Genomic DNA, 14,794 nt, shown 5'->3' on the forward strand with positions numbered 1-14,794 from the left:
GTCTCAACATGGACAACCGCTGAGAGTTCAGGGAGAGGATGTGGACCCATTGGAGGAGTAAATGTTCCTCAATTGACCAACGTCAATGCTGCGTACAAAGTGGAGATGAGTCGACTCTTTTTCTTGAGAAAACGTTGATTCTGCAACATGTGTAGAAAAATGTTGAAGATGTTCTACCAGATTGTTCATTGCATTTTAGAGAGAGAGAGCGTGTTTCCTAAGTAGGACATACGGCACAGAGTCACATCGGGTTGCCCAATCAAACACAGTGTCACTGAAGAGTGGAGAAAGTATTGAGATTCTCTTCATTCATCACGAGAATTTGAACATGATGACATCTCCAAGGTTTGTCGTCTATGTGACATGGTTGTTCTTGTGGAAAATGGGTGAGTTGTGTTTCTGTTAACTTTTCATGGAAATGCTTAATTTTATATACTGCATGCATAAGATTCATAATATATATATGCTGTACATTTCGTTGTCTCTCTTCTCAATTCAGCTCATGCAACGGATCTGCGTCAAGAGAGAGGTTTTGCATCAGTCAATGTTGGAGACAACATGACTTTGCAATGTGTCTATCAGAGTAACGTTAAACCATGGCTTTACTGGTATAAACAAATGCTGGGGAAACAACCAAAGCTGATCGCCACTGTTCATCCGTTTAGCACAAATGCCACTTTTCATGATGATTTCAAGAATAATCCACGCTTCACACTGGATACTAAAAAAGAAGATCGTAATGACTTGACAATATTTTATGTCAAATTTTCAGACTCAGCAACTTACTACTGTGCATATAGCACTTTATTTGTGTTGACCTTTGCAGAGGGCACTGTTGTCAGTGTGCAGGGTTCTAGTACAAACATCCCAGCTTTGCTCCATCAGTCACCATCAGAGACCATCCAGCCAGGAGGCTCTGTGACTCTGAACTGTACTGTACAAACTGGGACCTGTGATGGACAACACAGTGTTTACTGGTTCAAAGACTCTGAAGAATCTCATCCAGCACTTATTTACACTGATGGAGGCAGCACTGATCAGTGTGAGAGGAAATCCAACACAACCCAACGCTGTGACTACAACCTGCCGATGGAGAGCCTGAATCTGTCTCATGCTGGGACCTACTACTGTGCTGTTGCCTCGTGTGGACACATTCTGTTTGGAAACAGGACCAAGCTGGATTTTGTAGGTAAGTTATATAAGTATATGTGATCAAGTATATGATCACAAATATGAAAGCTGAAAGCTTCTTTTTTGGTTCTTGACTCTGCAGACACGGGTGACCATCTTCTCCTGGTGTATTTATTGAGCGGAGCTTTGGTATTCACAACCATCTTAGTGGTTTTACTTTTTTTTTTGGTCTACAAGCTGAACAAGAAAAAGAGCTGTCAATGTTCGGGTAAGTTGTTCTGTTTTAATCTGACAGCTTGTGTTCTATAAATGTACATATTTAATAAAGAGAATTTCTGTGTTTTACTCTCAGAGTCTCACAGAATTGTTTCAGCTCCCTCCAGAGGAAACACAGAGGTGAACTTCATCTAATAACTTAACTTTTTCATTGTGGATATTGTTTTATTTTTTTAAATCTTAATCCGTTTTTTCATATTTTATCACCAGGGTTACCAAAACGCACAGAGCCCTCATTATGCTGCTTTAAATCTCAATGTGCCAAACGCATCAAGGAGGCAGAAGATAAACACTGATGTTGAATGTGTGTACTCCGGCATTAATCAGTAAATCATATTTTAAACGTGAAGTGCATTTTGGTGTATGAGTTTTTGTATTGATAGAAATTATTATACATTTAGGGTTAGTTAGTTAGTTAGATTTAGTAACTTCTGTAGTTAGGTGGCACGTTTATGTCCAGCAATTTGGAAGAAATACGTTTTGCTTGTAAATTATTGTCATTAGTGATTAAATATATTTTATATATGACACTTTCATTTTGGGACAATTAATCATGTGCATGTATGTTAATTTACTTTAGAAATTCCCCTTGCTTATTAATTATTGAGGGGATAAGTAGTAAACATTTTTTTGTGGCTCGGGCCGGGTCCCAAAGCGGCGGGTGTAAGAAGCAGTTTGCCAATCACTGATGAGTGACATAATTTCACCTTCTTAAAATACATTGAGATTTGGCCTTGCCCTTCGCGGCCCTACACTGTATGTATCAGATCAGTCTCAATAATTGCAAACGCGCACAGAACGACTCTCAAATGTCATACCCCAAGATTCACAAATGCACACGGAACAATTCACACATTTGATTTACAAATTTACACAAAAGGATTTACAAATATATTTAAATGTGCAAATGTCTAAATTACGATCTATATGTTGACACCGCATATATTTGCGGAACGCTTTAAATTTTTGTGTTTGTTTTTTGACACTGGACTTACGTAGGAGATCCACAAATGTGTTTTTTTAAACATGGACATATCTGTAGTCAATCAGATGTCGCCCTCATTTTCATCCAATCACATGAGCGCAGCTCCCCCCTCCCCTCCTCACGAGCCTTCCGGCAACGCAATTTGCGGACCGTCGAGTCAACAAACAATGGCGTCTGGTAGCGAGGACGCTACGCTTCAAGTGTAAGTAAAACAAGTTTAATTCACCCCCATGACATGTTCTTGAACCATGAATTATTAGTTTTGATGTCTACAGTTTCTGTATACTGATTTGTTTCTTCTACAAAGTAACATCTAGAAATTTGAAAGTTACAATTATTAATAATTAATGTTTTACAGGGTCTGTCGCCAAGCAGCACTTGTTTTACCCTCTTTAAGTTACATACTTATTATTGCATCTCTATTTGCACTTACTTGTTTTTGTGCTGCGATTGCTAAGAATGAATAAAAAAAAGAAACATGGCAGTTGTGATGCAAAATCTGCATACAAAAGGGGGCACAGATATAATTCTATGCATAGTGTGTATGATATACTGGCAAGTAATAGTGGCTCACATTTCAGTTAAATGCATTTGAGGTGTCACATGAATAACATTTTCTTTTCCATCCGTGACCTCATAACCTTCTGGGTTTGGTGGGAGCTGCTGGAGAAAAACCTCAGCGTTAAGGTTGCAACCTCAACATACCCGATTCATCTGTTTCTTCAAATTGAAGCTTACCAGCCACTTCCAGACCAGAATATGATGAAAATGATGATGACCAACAGTTCCATCAGTTCTTGTTTTGGACTGCAGATGAAAATATCAGGTGTTGCAAGAAAGACATTTTGCAAGTAAAAACAATGCAAACTTCTAATTAAATGCTCTTGGTTATTACTTCACACATGTTATAAACATCTCAGTGTGGGCACATACAATTTAGAAAACGTTAAGTAAACAAATACTGACAATAGATGTTCTCCTACTTTGACTATGTCATTGTGGTGGCGGGCGTGGTTTCGGCTCGGCTGCAGAGGGAGAGAGAGGGGGAGTGGCTCGGGGAACAGTGCCAGGTGGAAACACTTGGCAACCAGCTGGAGGGAATTAACGGGTCTCCTCTCGCCCCTATAAACAGTGAGGCGAGCGAGGAGGGAGGGAGGAGACGGACCGACCGACCGAGCGAGCGAATTAATTAATGAATTGTGCGAATAAAAAGCATTTGTGAAACCCACCACCCTGCGGTCCTGTGCCGTGTCTTCAACCCCACGCACCCACACCTTACAGTGGCGCCCAACTAGGTATGGAACCCGGCGATCAGCAGGCGGAGGGGATGGCGCAGCCGGCGATCGCGCTCGGGCGGATGCTGGGAGAGATCGCCGCGATGCAGCGGGAGCAGGCCGAGGTCAACCGGCACTTTCTGGGGGCGCTCCAAGCCCAGTCGGATCGGCAGACCCGGGTGTTGGAGCAGCTGGTGGCCCGGCCAGCCGCGGCAGCACCGGTACCGGGTCCCCCGGCGTACGCGGGGGTGGTGCTGCATAAAATGACGCCGGCGGACGAGGTACAGTCGTACCTGGAAATGTTCGAGGCGATGGCGGAGGCATGCGGGTGGCCGGCGGACGAACGGGCAATCCGCCTGCTGCCACTACTGACCGGAGAGGCGCAGACAGCTGCCCTGGGTCTGCCGCCCGGGGCAAGACAGGACTACGCCGGGGTAAAGAGGGCCATCATGGACCGGCTGGGGCTCTCCCCCGAGGACCACAGGCGGCGTTTCCGGGAGGCGAGGCTGGGTCCGGAGGACCGTCCGTTCGCCTTTGCTCAGCGGCTACGGGACGCGGCCAACAGGTGGCTGCAGCCGGAGGGCGCGGGCGGCGCACCGGCGGTGGTGGAGAAGGTGGTGGCGGAGCAGTTTCTGCAGGGGCTCCCGCCGCGGACCTCGTCGTGGGTCCAGTACCACCGTCCGGCGACGTTGGAGGCCGCGGTCACCCTGGCAGAGGATCACCTGGCGGTCCACCCCGGCGGACGGGGCGACGCCGGGCGCCCGCCCGCGCCGCCGCAGCCGGTCCCCACGCCGCGAAGGAGGACCCAGCAGCCGGCGGCAGGGTGGCCCTTGCCGACGCCGCGGTCACCAGCTCGTACCAGGGGGGCCGACCACGCAGCACCGACCGGGGCCGGCACTCTTCCTGACCCACCCGGAGGTTCTCAAACGCCAGGGCAGGAGTGCTGGAAGTGTGGGCAGCCCGGCCATCTGCGGAGGGAGTGCCCGCTGATGGAGGTGGGGCAGGTGATCCGGGTTGCCGGCGCTCCATCACCCTCCCCCGGCCCGGGAGCGACGTACCGCGTTCCGGTAAGAATCCAGGGGGGTACACGCCAGGCGATGGTGGATTCGGGCTGTTCGCAGTCCATGATACACCAGAGCCTGGTTCGGCCAGGGGCATTGGTAGAAGCGTCGCGGGTGAAAATAAGGTGTGTGCACGGGGACATTCACGAGTATCCCATAGTGTCCGTCGAACTTCGGTTCAGGGGAAAAAAATATAGAATAAAGGTCGCGGTTAGCTCCCACCTGACGCACCCCGTAATTTTGGGAACGGATTGGGAGGGATTTAACACGCTAATGGGGCAGGCTGCGGGGGTGCGTTCACGACCGACAGGGACATGCAGTATGTGTGCGGTGCTCAGCGGTGACGCGAGGTCGTCCGACGCCGCCGGGGAAGAGGGGGAACCGGCGGAGCCTCCCGAGGAGACCCCGGCGGTTCCCGAGTTCCGCTCCATGGAAGATTTTCCACTCGAGCAGTCTCGTGACGATACTCTACGCTCAGCCTACGACCAAGTGATAAGAATTGATGGTCATTTGGTGCGCCCTGACGCAGCACAGTCGTACCCGCACTTCTCATTGATTAGGGACAGACTGTATAGAGTGAGTCGTGACACTCGAACAGGGCAGGAAAACACCCAGTTGTTAGTACCGAAAAGCCGCCGGGAAATGGTTTTCCAGGCGGCTCACTATAATCCGATGGCGGGTCACATGGGATACGGGAAAACACTAGACCGGATAATGGCCCGATTTTATTGGCCAGGCATCCGGGCGGACGCGCGCCGCTGGTGTGCGTCCTGCCCGGAGTGTCAATTGGTTAATTCACCAGCCATACCACGTGCCCCGCTGCGGCCGCTACCGTTGGTGGAGGTTCCGTTCGAGCGCATCGGCATGGACCTCATCGGGCCATTTCACCGGAGCGCACGCGGATACCGCTTTGTGTTAGTCCTCATGGATTACGCAACCCGGTATCCGGAGGCAGTGCCATTGCGCAATATCTCTGCAAAGAGCGTCGCGCAGGCTCTGTTTCAGGTCATCTCCCGGGTTGGAATCCCGAAAGAGATTCTAACAGACCAGGGCACCTCGTTCATGTCGCGCACACTGGGAGAACTTTACGGGTTACTGGGAATTAAGTCCGTCCGCACGAGTGTGTACCACCCCCAGACCGACGGGTTGGTAGAGCGGATGAATAGGACGCTGAAGTCCATGATTCGTAAATTTATTAGCGACGATGAACGTAATTGGGACAAATGGCTTGACCCTCTGTTGTTTGCAGTCCGGGAGGTCCCCCAGGCCTCCACGGGATTTTCTCCCTTTGAGCTTCTGTTTGGCAGGTCACCAAGAGGGGTGCTGGACCTTATTAAAGAAAGCTGGGAGGAAGGTCCGAGCCCCGGAAAGAACGAGATCCAGTACGTCCTGGACCTGCGAGCAAAGCTCCACACACTGGGGAGGATGTCACGGGAGAATTTGCTCCAGGCCCAGGAACGACAACAACGGCTGTACAACAGAGGGGCCAAGCTGCGAGAATTCACACCGGGAGAAAAGGTACTTGTATTACTTCCCTCTTCCAACTCAAAACTCCTGGCTAAGTGGCAAGGGCCCTTCGAGGTCACACGCCGGGTGGGGGATGTTGATTATGAGGTGGTGCGGTCTGACAGGGGCGGGGCTACACAAATATACCACCTCAACCTCCTGAAACCCTGGAGGGAGGCGGAGTCTGTTTCTCTGATTTCCACAGTATCGGAAAGAGAGGACCTGGGGCCGGAGGTGCCAAAAGCGGCTAATCCCACCCTGCTCCCGTGTGAGGGTCATCTCTCTGAGGACCAGAGAGCGGACATTGCCCAGTTGCAGAAGCGGTTTGCTGATGTGTTCTCCCCCCGGCCAGGCCGCACCGACCTGATAATGCACCGAATCGAGACCCCCCCGGGGGTGACGGTGAGGTCACGACCCTACAGACTACCCGAACACAAAAGAAAAGTGGTTCGGGAGGAATTAGCGGCTATGTTGGAGATGGGGGTAATAGAAGAGTCCAACAGCGCCTGGTGCAGCCCCATCGTTCTGGTGGCCAAGAAGGATGGGACTGTGCGGTTCTGCGTGGACTACCGCAAGGTAAACGACGTGTCACGATTCGACGCCTACCCAATGCCCCGGGTCGACGAACTCCTGGACCGGCTGGGCACTGCACGTTTTTTTACGACCCTGGATTTAACTAAGGGCTACTGGCAGATTCCCCTGTCTTCAGAGTCCAGAGAGAAAACGGCTTTCTCCACTCCGTATGGTTTGTACCAATTCACCATGCTTCCCTTCGGCTTGTTCGGTGCCCCGGCCACGTTCCAGCGCCTCATGGACCGGGTGCTGCGTCCGCATGCCTCATATGCGGCCGCGTACCTGGACGATGTAATCATCCACAGCACCACCTGGGCGGAGCATGTGCGGCGGGTGGACGCGGTGCTGGAGTCGCTGAGGCGGGCCGGGCTCACCGCCAACCCGGGGAAGTGTGCAGTTGGACGGAGGGAGGTACGGTATCTGGGGTACCACTTGGGGGGTGGGCAGGTGCGTCCTCAGGTGGACAAGACGGCAGCTATTGCAGCCTGCCCGCGCCCTAAGACAAAAAAAGAGGTGAGGCGGTTTTTGGGGCTGGCGGGTTACTACAGACGGTTCATCGCCGGCTTTGCGGACCTCACCAGCCCCTTGACCGACCTGACCCGGAAAGGTGCGTCAGATCCGGTCCAGTGGTCGGAGCAGTGCCAGCGGGCGTTTGAGAAGGTAAAACAGACTCTCTGTGGGGAGCCACTCCTCCACACACCTAACTTTTCTCTCCCGTTTGTTCTGCAGACCGACGCGTCGGACAGAGGGCTGGGGGCCGTTTTGTCCCAGGAGGTGGAGGGGGTCGACCGCCCCGTTGTCTACATCAGCCGGAAGCTATCGGAGAGGGAGGCCAGGTACAGCACGGTGGAAAAGGAGTGCCTGGCCATCCGGTGGGCGGTGGGCTCCCTGCGCTACTACCTCCTGGGACGCTCATTCACCCTTTGTTCGGACCACGCCCCGCTCCAATGGCTCCACCGCATGAAGGATACTAACGCCCGGATCACTCGGTGGTATCTGGCCATGCAGCCTTTTAACTTCAAGGTGGTCCATAGGCCGGGGACGCAGATGGTCGTGGCGGACTTCCTCTCCCGCCCTCTCGAGGGAGGGAGGGGGGGGGGAGTAAGCTAGGCCGGACGGCTCCCCGGCCTAAGTCGGGCGGTGGGGGTATGTGGTGGCGGCGTGGTTTCGGCTCGGCTGCAGAGGGAGAGAGAGGGGGAGTGGCTCGGGGAACAGTGCCAGGTGGAAACACTTGGCAACCAGCTGGGGGGAATTAACGGGTCTCCTCTCGCCCCTATAAACAGTGAGGCGAGCGAGGAGGGAGGGAGGAGACGGACCGACCGACCGAGCGAGCGAATTAATTAATGAATTGTGCGAATAAAAAGCATTTGTGAAACCCACCACCCTGCGGTCCTGTGCCGTGTCTTCAACCCCACGCACCCACACCTTACAGTCATGTAGAGCACTTAATAAAGCTAAATCCTGACAGCATTCAAACTGTAGCCCTTCAATGTCAAGAGGTTGCCTCCAAGATGTGTTCCAGTTGATCATGCAATTTGTGTAGGTTGTCAGCCTCAGTGATTCCTAGAGGATAGATGCATAAATATCTAAACATGACAAGCTAACAATTGTATTAAAGTGCCGCAAAATACATCCATGATCCAACATATTTGACTAGCAACGATTTTCTACGCGAACATTATTAGTGTTAATCAGTGATGCCATGAAACTTTAAACTTGTTTTACTTACACTTGATGCGGAATGTCGTCACCGTATATATAAAGGTTAAACTGTTTAGAAATCAGTTGAAATTTTTGTATGTATCACTACCAACACAAAGTTATGGGTGATCGAGCTGCCCTTACCAAGATGCCCACCATGTGTGGGCGATGGATTCTGTTGGCCGGTAATGTGGACGAGACTTCTAGCCTTTATATATACACATCTATGGTTGTTGTGGTGTATTTAGTACTATTTAATATGTGCATTAAGGTTGTCCCTGAAGACTTGCCGTTGTTAGTTTGTGGGTATTCTGCGCATGTTAGAAGTAAGAAAAAATGAGCAATGTTCCCTCATAGCGAGCCTCGTGTGTTGTATCCTGACATTTCCTATTAAACAGTTAAACGCGTGCCTCGTCTAGTTATTTAGTACACCACAGTTGTAACTACCACACGCCATTGTTTTCTGACCATTCGCCTCACCAATTACGTTGCCTCAATCACGTCCTATTTTTTTCGCTTCATTCGCGCCTGAAAGGGGGCATGGAGTGTCATAGCTGGCTCAAGCTATGCCAAACATCAGGAGCAGGAAACAGTATATAAGATTAAAGAATATATGTTTATTGAAATGTAACCCTAACAGAAAGAACTTCAACGATGTACTGAAATTACATACCCAAAAACAATAAGGATCCTATGAGGTGGGAAGTCAGTAAATCAGTGGTGTAAGTGTGGACGTGTGAAAAATGGTGTGGTGCGTGTATGAATGAAGAGAATAGCGCAAACACATCTGAAATAACGCATGGAGACTACAGCCGGAGTGAAGGCCGGGTCTGCCTCCTTTCGAGTCTACCTTCAAACCGGCAGGAGCAAGGCATGTATAGACCTTAGGAGATACCGGGCCCGGGTGCTCTCCATTAGCCATCAGGACAATGCCCCACCCAGGCTCACCTATAAGGCGACAGTTAGGTAGGCACACCATCCACTACTCATAATACTATGTGTGTGGGACATCACAGGAGTGTTTATGGCTTTTCTTTTCGTAGAGACAGTTATGGTTTCAATGTACACCATTGAAATAAACCACTTATTTCGGCTCTTTAATTGTTGTGTGAATTGCACAAACGTTGGGACCGAAAACAGTGTTGTGTTTGGGATCATGACATCAACCGTCGCCGCACACAGCGTTAATTTCACCGACTCCTCCAGGAAGTGCATCTGGATGACTGGAGCTTCCAGCGCTATTTCAGGCTGACCTATTGTGTCGGCTCGGTGTCAGAGTCTCAAACTAACTTACAAGCGTTCAGTCTAAGCTGCCTGTGTGTCTCCGGTGAGCGACTGTTTCATAAAGTGTGTTCAAGCTGTGACGGCGGTGATGACAAGTAGAGCATTTCAAACGCTGACTTTCGCGACGGCTTTAGGTGAATTTTTTGCCCAAAATTGAAATTTTTCAACGCCACCCAAAGTTGAAAAACGTTCAACCCCGGTCGAACGGAGCATCCGCACCTCTGCCCGATGGTCCGGTCGATGGGGGTGGGGAATTACCATAATTATTGTTCAGTCGTCATGTATGACGTACTGAACATTTAACATTTACATTTGACATTTACATTTAACATTTACATTTAACATTTACATTTAACATTTAACATTCATATTAAAAGTCTGTATGTTCTCCCTGTGTCTGTGTGGGTTCTCTCCGGGTACTCCGGCTTCCTTCCACAGTCCAAAGAAATGCGCTGGGAATTAGGTTGATTTGGAACTCTAAATTGCCCGTAAGTGTATGGATGTGAGTGTGAATGGTTGTTTGTCTCTGTGTTGCCCTGTGATTGGCTGGCGACTGATCCAGGGTGTACAATTGTCTCTCGCCCGAAGTTGGCTGGGCTAGACTCCAGCCCCCCCGCGACCCTGAGTGCAGGATAAGCGGTTTGAAGATGGATGAATGGATTTACATTTAACATTTATATATAACATTTAACAGCAGAGATGGGCCAACAAGACCCATTCTATGGAACTCGGGTGATCCTCCTCGCAGCGTGCAGTTGGCTTGCCCGGCTCGACGCCAACCACGGCTCACTCAGAGTTCCCGGATGGCGTTCCGGTCACCGCCCACGCCACTCTTCGGGCCCCGCTTGGACCTTGGAGGTGGAGGCCAGCGTCCAGTCCCCATTCATCGGGGCACGCTGGGAGCTGGAGCTGGCTGTCCACCTCCAGGCCACCTACGCCTTATACGCTCGGCCGCAGTGCACGGACTTCCGTGCTGGGTCGCAGCAGCCCCCTCCTGACGCTCGGCCACAGCGCACGGACCTACGCGCTGGGTCGCAGAGGCCCCCGTCTCCAGTCCCGTCTCCACGACGCCAGTCTCCGCTCCCGTCTCCTGTCCCATCTCCAGTCGTGCCCCTTCCCTCCCATCCCCTAGTCCTGTCCCCCCGCCTTTTAGCGTTTTTGGAGCCGTCTGGAATCCGGCCCTTGAGGGGGGGTGGAGTCACGGGTTGCGGCCCATGCCCCGCAGCCAGAGCACCCGCAGCCGGAGCCACCGCGCCCGGCGTCACCTGCACCTCCCTTGTGTATTTAAGCCATGTGTGCCTGGTGTCCCCGGTCACATTGTTGCGTGTTGCATGTGGTGCTGTCTGCGTTATTCACGGCTCTGTTATAAAAAAGACTTCTCCTGCAACTCTGCGTATCAATCCTCCCTCCCTGCCTGCCTGCCTGCACCAGCCGTACATTACATTCTCTAACTGTTTGAACATATGACATATGAATATTGTGCTTCTTTTCATATGATAAAGCTAATTGTACCAAAACTGCGCAGGATTTTAGAACGTGCAACATTTGCAAACGACTTTTTAAGCCCCAAAATGACATAACAAGTCAAGTGAGAAAGCTGTGTAGCAATGTACAACCTGAGTAGGGCGAAAATGTTGTTTTATAAATGTCAAAGGTGAGACTACAGGGTGGATGGATGAGTCTACAAATTGTTCGAAATAGAAATCACAACGGAGCTCCTTTAACCGTAATTTCAATCCAAACATGATATTCAATTAACCCTAACAAACAATGTCTTGTTTTCCCAAGCTCTACGTACAACACAAAGATACAAAGCCATACAGACACTTCTCACTGTGGAAATTTTTTCAAACTTAACACTATAAAGAGAGCTTGTTTCCTAAGTAGGACGTACAGCACAGAGTCACTTCGGGTTGGCCAATCAAACACAGTCTGTGTCTGAAGAGTGGAGAAGGTTTTAAGATCATCTTCATTCAACACGAGAATTTGAACATGATGTCATCTCCAAGGTTTGCCGTCTGTGTGACATGGTTGTTCTTGTGTAAAATGGGTAAGTTGTTTTTGCTTCTAACTTTTCATGAAAATGCTTAACTTCATATACTGTACATACACACACATGCATATAAGAGATTTACCTAGATATGTATCTAGGTATATATAATGTGCTTAATAATTGTATATATATAATGTGTATATGCTTTTTCTCTCTTTTCACTTCAGCTCATGCAACTGATCTGACTGTGCATCAAGAGAGACTTTTTGTGTCAGTCAATGTTGGAGACAACATTACTTTGCAATGTTTCCATCAGAATAAGGTTAGAATTTGGCTTCACTGGTATAAACAAACCCTGGGACAACAACCAAAGCTGATCTCCACCTTCTATACGTACAACAAAAAAGGCAATTTCCATCATGAATTTGAGAACAATCCACGCTTCACACTGAATACTGAAAAAGATCAAAATCACTTGACAATTATTGATTTGAAAATGTCAGATTTAGGAACTTACTACTGTCGACAGAGCACTTCATATGTGTTGACTTTTGCCGAAGGCACAGTTGTCAGTGTGCAGGGTTCAGGTTTGACCGTCCCAGCTTTGCTCCATCAGTCACCATCAGAGACCATCCAGCCAGGAGGCTCTGTGACTCTGAACTGTACAGTACAAACTGGGACCTGTGATGGACAACACAGTGTTTACTGGTTCAAAGACTCTGAAGAATCTCATCCAGCACTCATTTACACTGATGGAGGCAGCACTGATCAGTGTGAGAGGAAACCCAACACAACCCAACGCTGTGACTACAACCTGCCGATGGAGAGCCTGAATCTGTCTCATGCTGGGTCCTACTACTGTGCTGTTGCCTCGTGTGGACACATTCTGTTTGGAAACAGGACCAAACTGGATATTGAGTGTAAGTTATAATCCAGCTCATCTGATAATTGATTTTTTTAATTGTTATTTCTAACTTAACATTAATACAAACATAAAAGCTGAAAGCTTCTTTTCTGGTTCCTGACTCTGCAGATGAGAGCCACCATCTTGTCCTGGTGTATTTTTTTAATGGAGCTTTGGTATTCACCACCATCCTGGTTGTTTTACTGGGTTTTTTGGTCTACAAGCTAAAAAAGAAAATGAGCTGTCAATGTTTGGGTAAGTTGTTCTGTTTTAATCTGACATCTTTTATTTAATACATTTACATTTTTAATAAAGGAGAACTTCTGTGTTTTTACGATTAGAGTCTGTCGCAACCGTATCAGCTCCCTCCACAGGAAGCACAGAGGTGAACTTCAACTAATAACTTTAATTTTCATTCTGGATTTTGTTATATATTTTAATATTGTAATACACGACTTCTTATTTTGTCACCAGGGTTACCAAAATGCACAGAGCCCTCATTATGCTGCTTTAAATCTCAATGTGCCAAAAGGATTGAGGAGGCAGAAAAATGGTCTTGATGTTGAATGTGTGTACTCCGGCATTAAGCAGTAAATCATATTTTAATTGTGAAACATATTTTGGTGTATAAATTGTTGTAATGATAGAAATTACCATACACTCAGACCTTAAGATTTACCACAGATGCCAAAATTTACAAAGGCAAATGGGCCTTTTATGTTGTTAGGTGGTACGTTTATGACCAGCAATTTGAAAGAAAGTAGTTTTGCATGTATATTATTTTCATTAGTGATCAAATCTGTCTTATATATGACGCTTTCATTTTTGGACATTATATGATGTGCATGTTTGCTCACTTACTGTAGCTGTTACTGTTTGGTTAAGTAAAAATGTAACAATAGACTAAGCATTGGTCGATATCCATTTTAATGGTGACATTTTGTAAGCCATTTGCTGTACGTTAAACAAGACGTCGTCCGATTACAGCCCGTTTTTCAAGACCTTTTCGGAGCTTTGTTTAATGGAAATCTAATAGTTAAAGTATAGAAGTATACTTGAATCTCCTGTTACTATTAACTTCTTGGGGAAGTCAGTTCTTGTGGAAGTCAGTTGAGAGAAGAGCAAATAAGTTTTCTATTCATGTAGTGGAATTATATGCACTTCTTTTCATGAAGAGATACTCTCCAGTTCCGATAAAACAAGCTGGTTCAGTTGTTTAGAACAAACTGGGCTGCACACACCTAAACCACACCTGGAGCTGTCAAAGCCTCCTCACAGGAAGCCGACTGGTCCTGTCTCTGTCTGGCCGGACACACAAAGACTTTACTTGAAGCTTGACTAGATGGTATATGTGTAACATGTTATCTTTGTGTGATCTCCTGACAATCCTGCTGCCCTACAAAAATAGTTTAAACACTCTGATGAATCTAATCCAGCACTCATTTACGCTGATGGATGCAGGACTGATCAGTTTTAGAAGAAACCCAACACACAAACACACACCTGTGACTACAACCTGCTGATGGAGATCCTGAAGATTTACTAAGGTGCTAATTAATTGCAACGAAATAGCCTGCAGTCTGCATTTGTTCACTGATGTAATAATCGTTATACCCTTGTATGTACAACTAACAGTCAACAGATGAGAAATATGTACGTTTTGAGAAGGCCGGTCATAGGTTTACTCATGAAACCAAAGCGCTGTTATTTTTTTTGTCTGTGTGGATGTAAGCAGGATGTCTGGTCAGGTTTTTTTTTTTTTGAACTAGTTTGTATTTTTGTTTTTTTTAAATACATAGTTTTCATCCAAATGCTGCAGTGAGAAATGACCTTTATGAAATTCATGAGCCATCCTTTAATCCAATCATGTAACCCATCTTCTTAAGCAATCAGATCCCGTTCCAGCAATCCCTCCACTGGAAAGGTTGCTGCTGTAAGATAGTAGAAATAAGTTGATGACCTGGTTCATAAATTAACTATTATTAAAATGCGCCATGATTCTGGAACTACGTAATCAAGTAATGAGAATATTTTAACACCCCTGTCATTTTTAAACTGTAATCAATAGAAAAGCACCAATGTAGCTATGATTGCATTCAATGTAAT

The 14,794-nt window shown here is 47.8% G+C and overlaps 2 protein-coding genes across 2 annotated transcripts; both read left to right on the forward strand.

The window, feature by feature from the left end:
- Positions 1–328: 328 nt before the first annotated feature.
- Positions 329–1,737, forward strand: LOC119222264 (uncharacterized). The gene is made up of 5 exons (XM_037478755.2): positions 329–386; positions 500–1,189; positions 1,274–1,399; positions 1,484–1,527; positions 1,618–1,737. Exons 1-5 carry the CDS (start codon positions 329–331, stop codon positions 1,735–1,737), a joined length of 1,038 nt encoding a protein of 345 aa, XP_037334652.2.
- Positions 1,738–11,781: 10,044 nt separating this feature from the next.
- LOC119222256 (uncharacterized) lies at positions 11,782–13,088 on the forward strand. Its single transcript, XM_037478745.2, has 4 exons — positions 11,782–11,841; positions 12,012–12,704; positions 12,818–12,943; positions 13,030–13,088. The coding sequence occupies exons 1-4, from the start codon at positions 11,784–11,786 to the stop codon at positions 13,086–13,088; spliced, it is 936 nt and encodes a 311-aa protein (XP_037334642.2). The 5' UTR covers positions 11,782–11,783.
- The last annotated feature ends 1,706 nt before the right edge of the window (positions 13,089–14,794 follow it).

The sequence above is a fragment of the Pungitius pungitius genome, chromosome 1 (genome assembly GCF_949316345.1).
Source record: "Pungitius pungitius chromosome 1, fPunPun2.1, whole genome shotgun sequence".
Lineage (NCBI taxonomy): Eukaryota > Metazoa > Chordata > Actinopteri > Perciformes > Gasterosteidae > Pungitius > Pungitius pungitius.

What these genes read in the sequence shown, in the direction of transcription:
- LOC119222264 (XM_037478755.2), top strand. Translation starts at nt 329, where the DNA reads ATGATGACATCTCCAAGGTTTGTCGTCTATGTGACATGGTTGTTCTTG. An exon ending in GTTGTTCTTGTGGAAAATGG is followed by an intron (nt 387 to 499) that starts GTGAGTTGTGTT and finishes TTCTCAATTCAG; the next exon opens with CTCATGCAACGGATCTGCGT. An exon ending in CCTCCAGAGGAAACACAGAG is followed by an intron (nt 1,528 to 1,617) that starts GTGAACTTCATC and finishes TTTTATCACCAG; the next exon opens with GGTTACCAAAACGCACAGAG.
- LOC119222256 (XM_037478745.2), top strand. Translation starts at nt 11,784, where the DNA reads ATGATGTCATCTCCAAGGTTTGCCGTCTGTGTGACATGGTTGTTCTTG. An exon ending in GACCAAACTGGATATTGAGT is followed by an intron (nt 12,705 to 12,817) that starts GTAAGTTATAAT and finishes CTGACTCTGCAG; the next exon opens with ATGAGAGCCACCATCTTGTC. An exon ending in AATGAGCTGTCAATGTTTGG is followed by an intron (nt 12,944 to 13,029) that starts GTAAGTTGTTCT and finishes TTTTACGATTAG; the next exon opens with AGTCTGTCGCAACCGTATCA.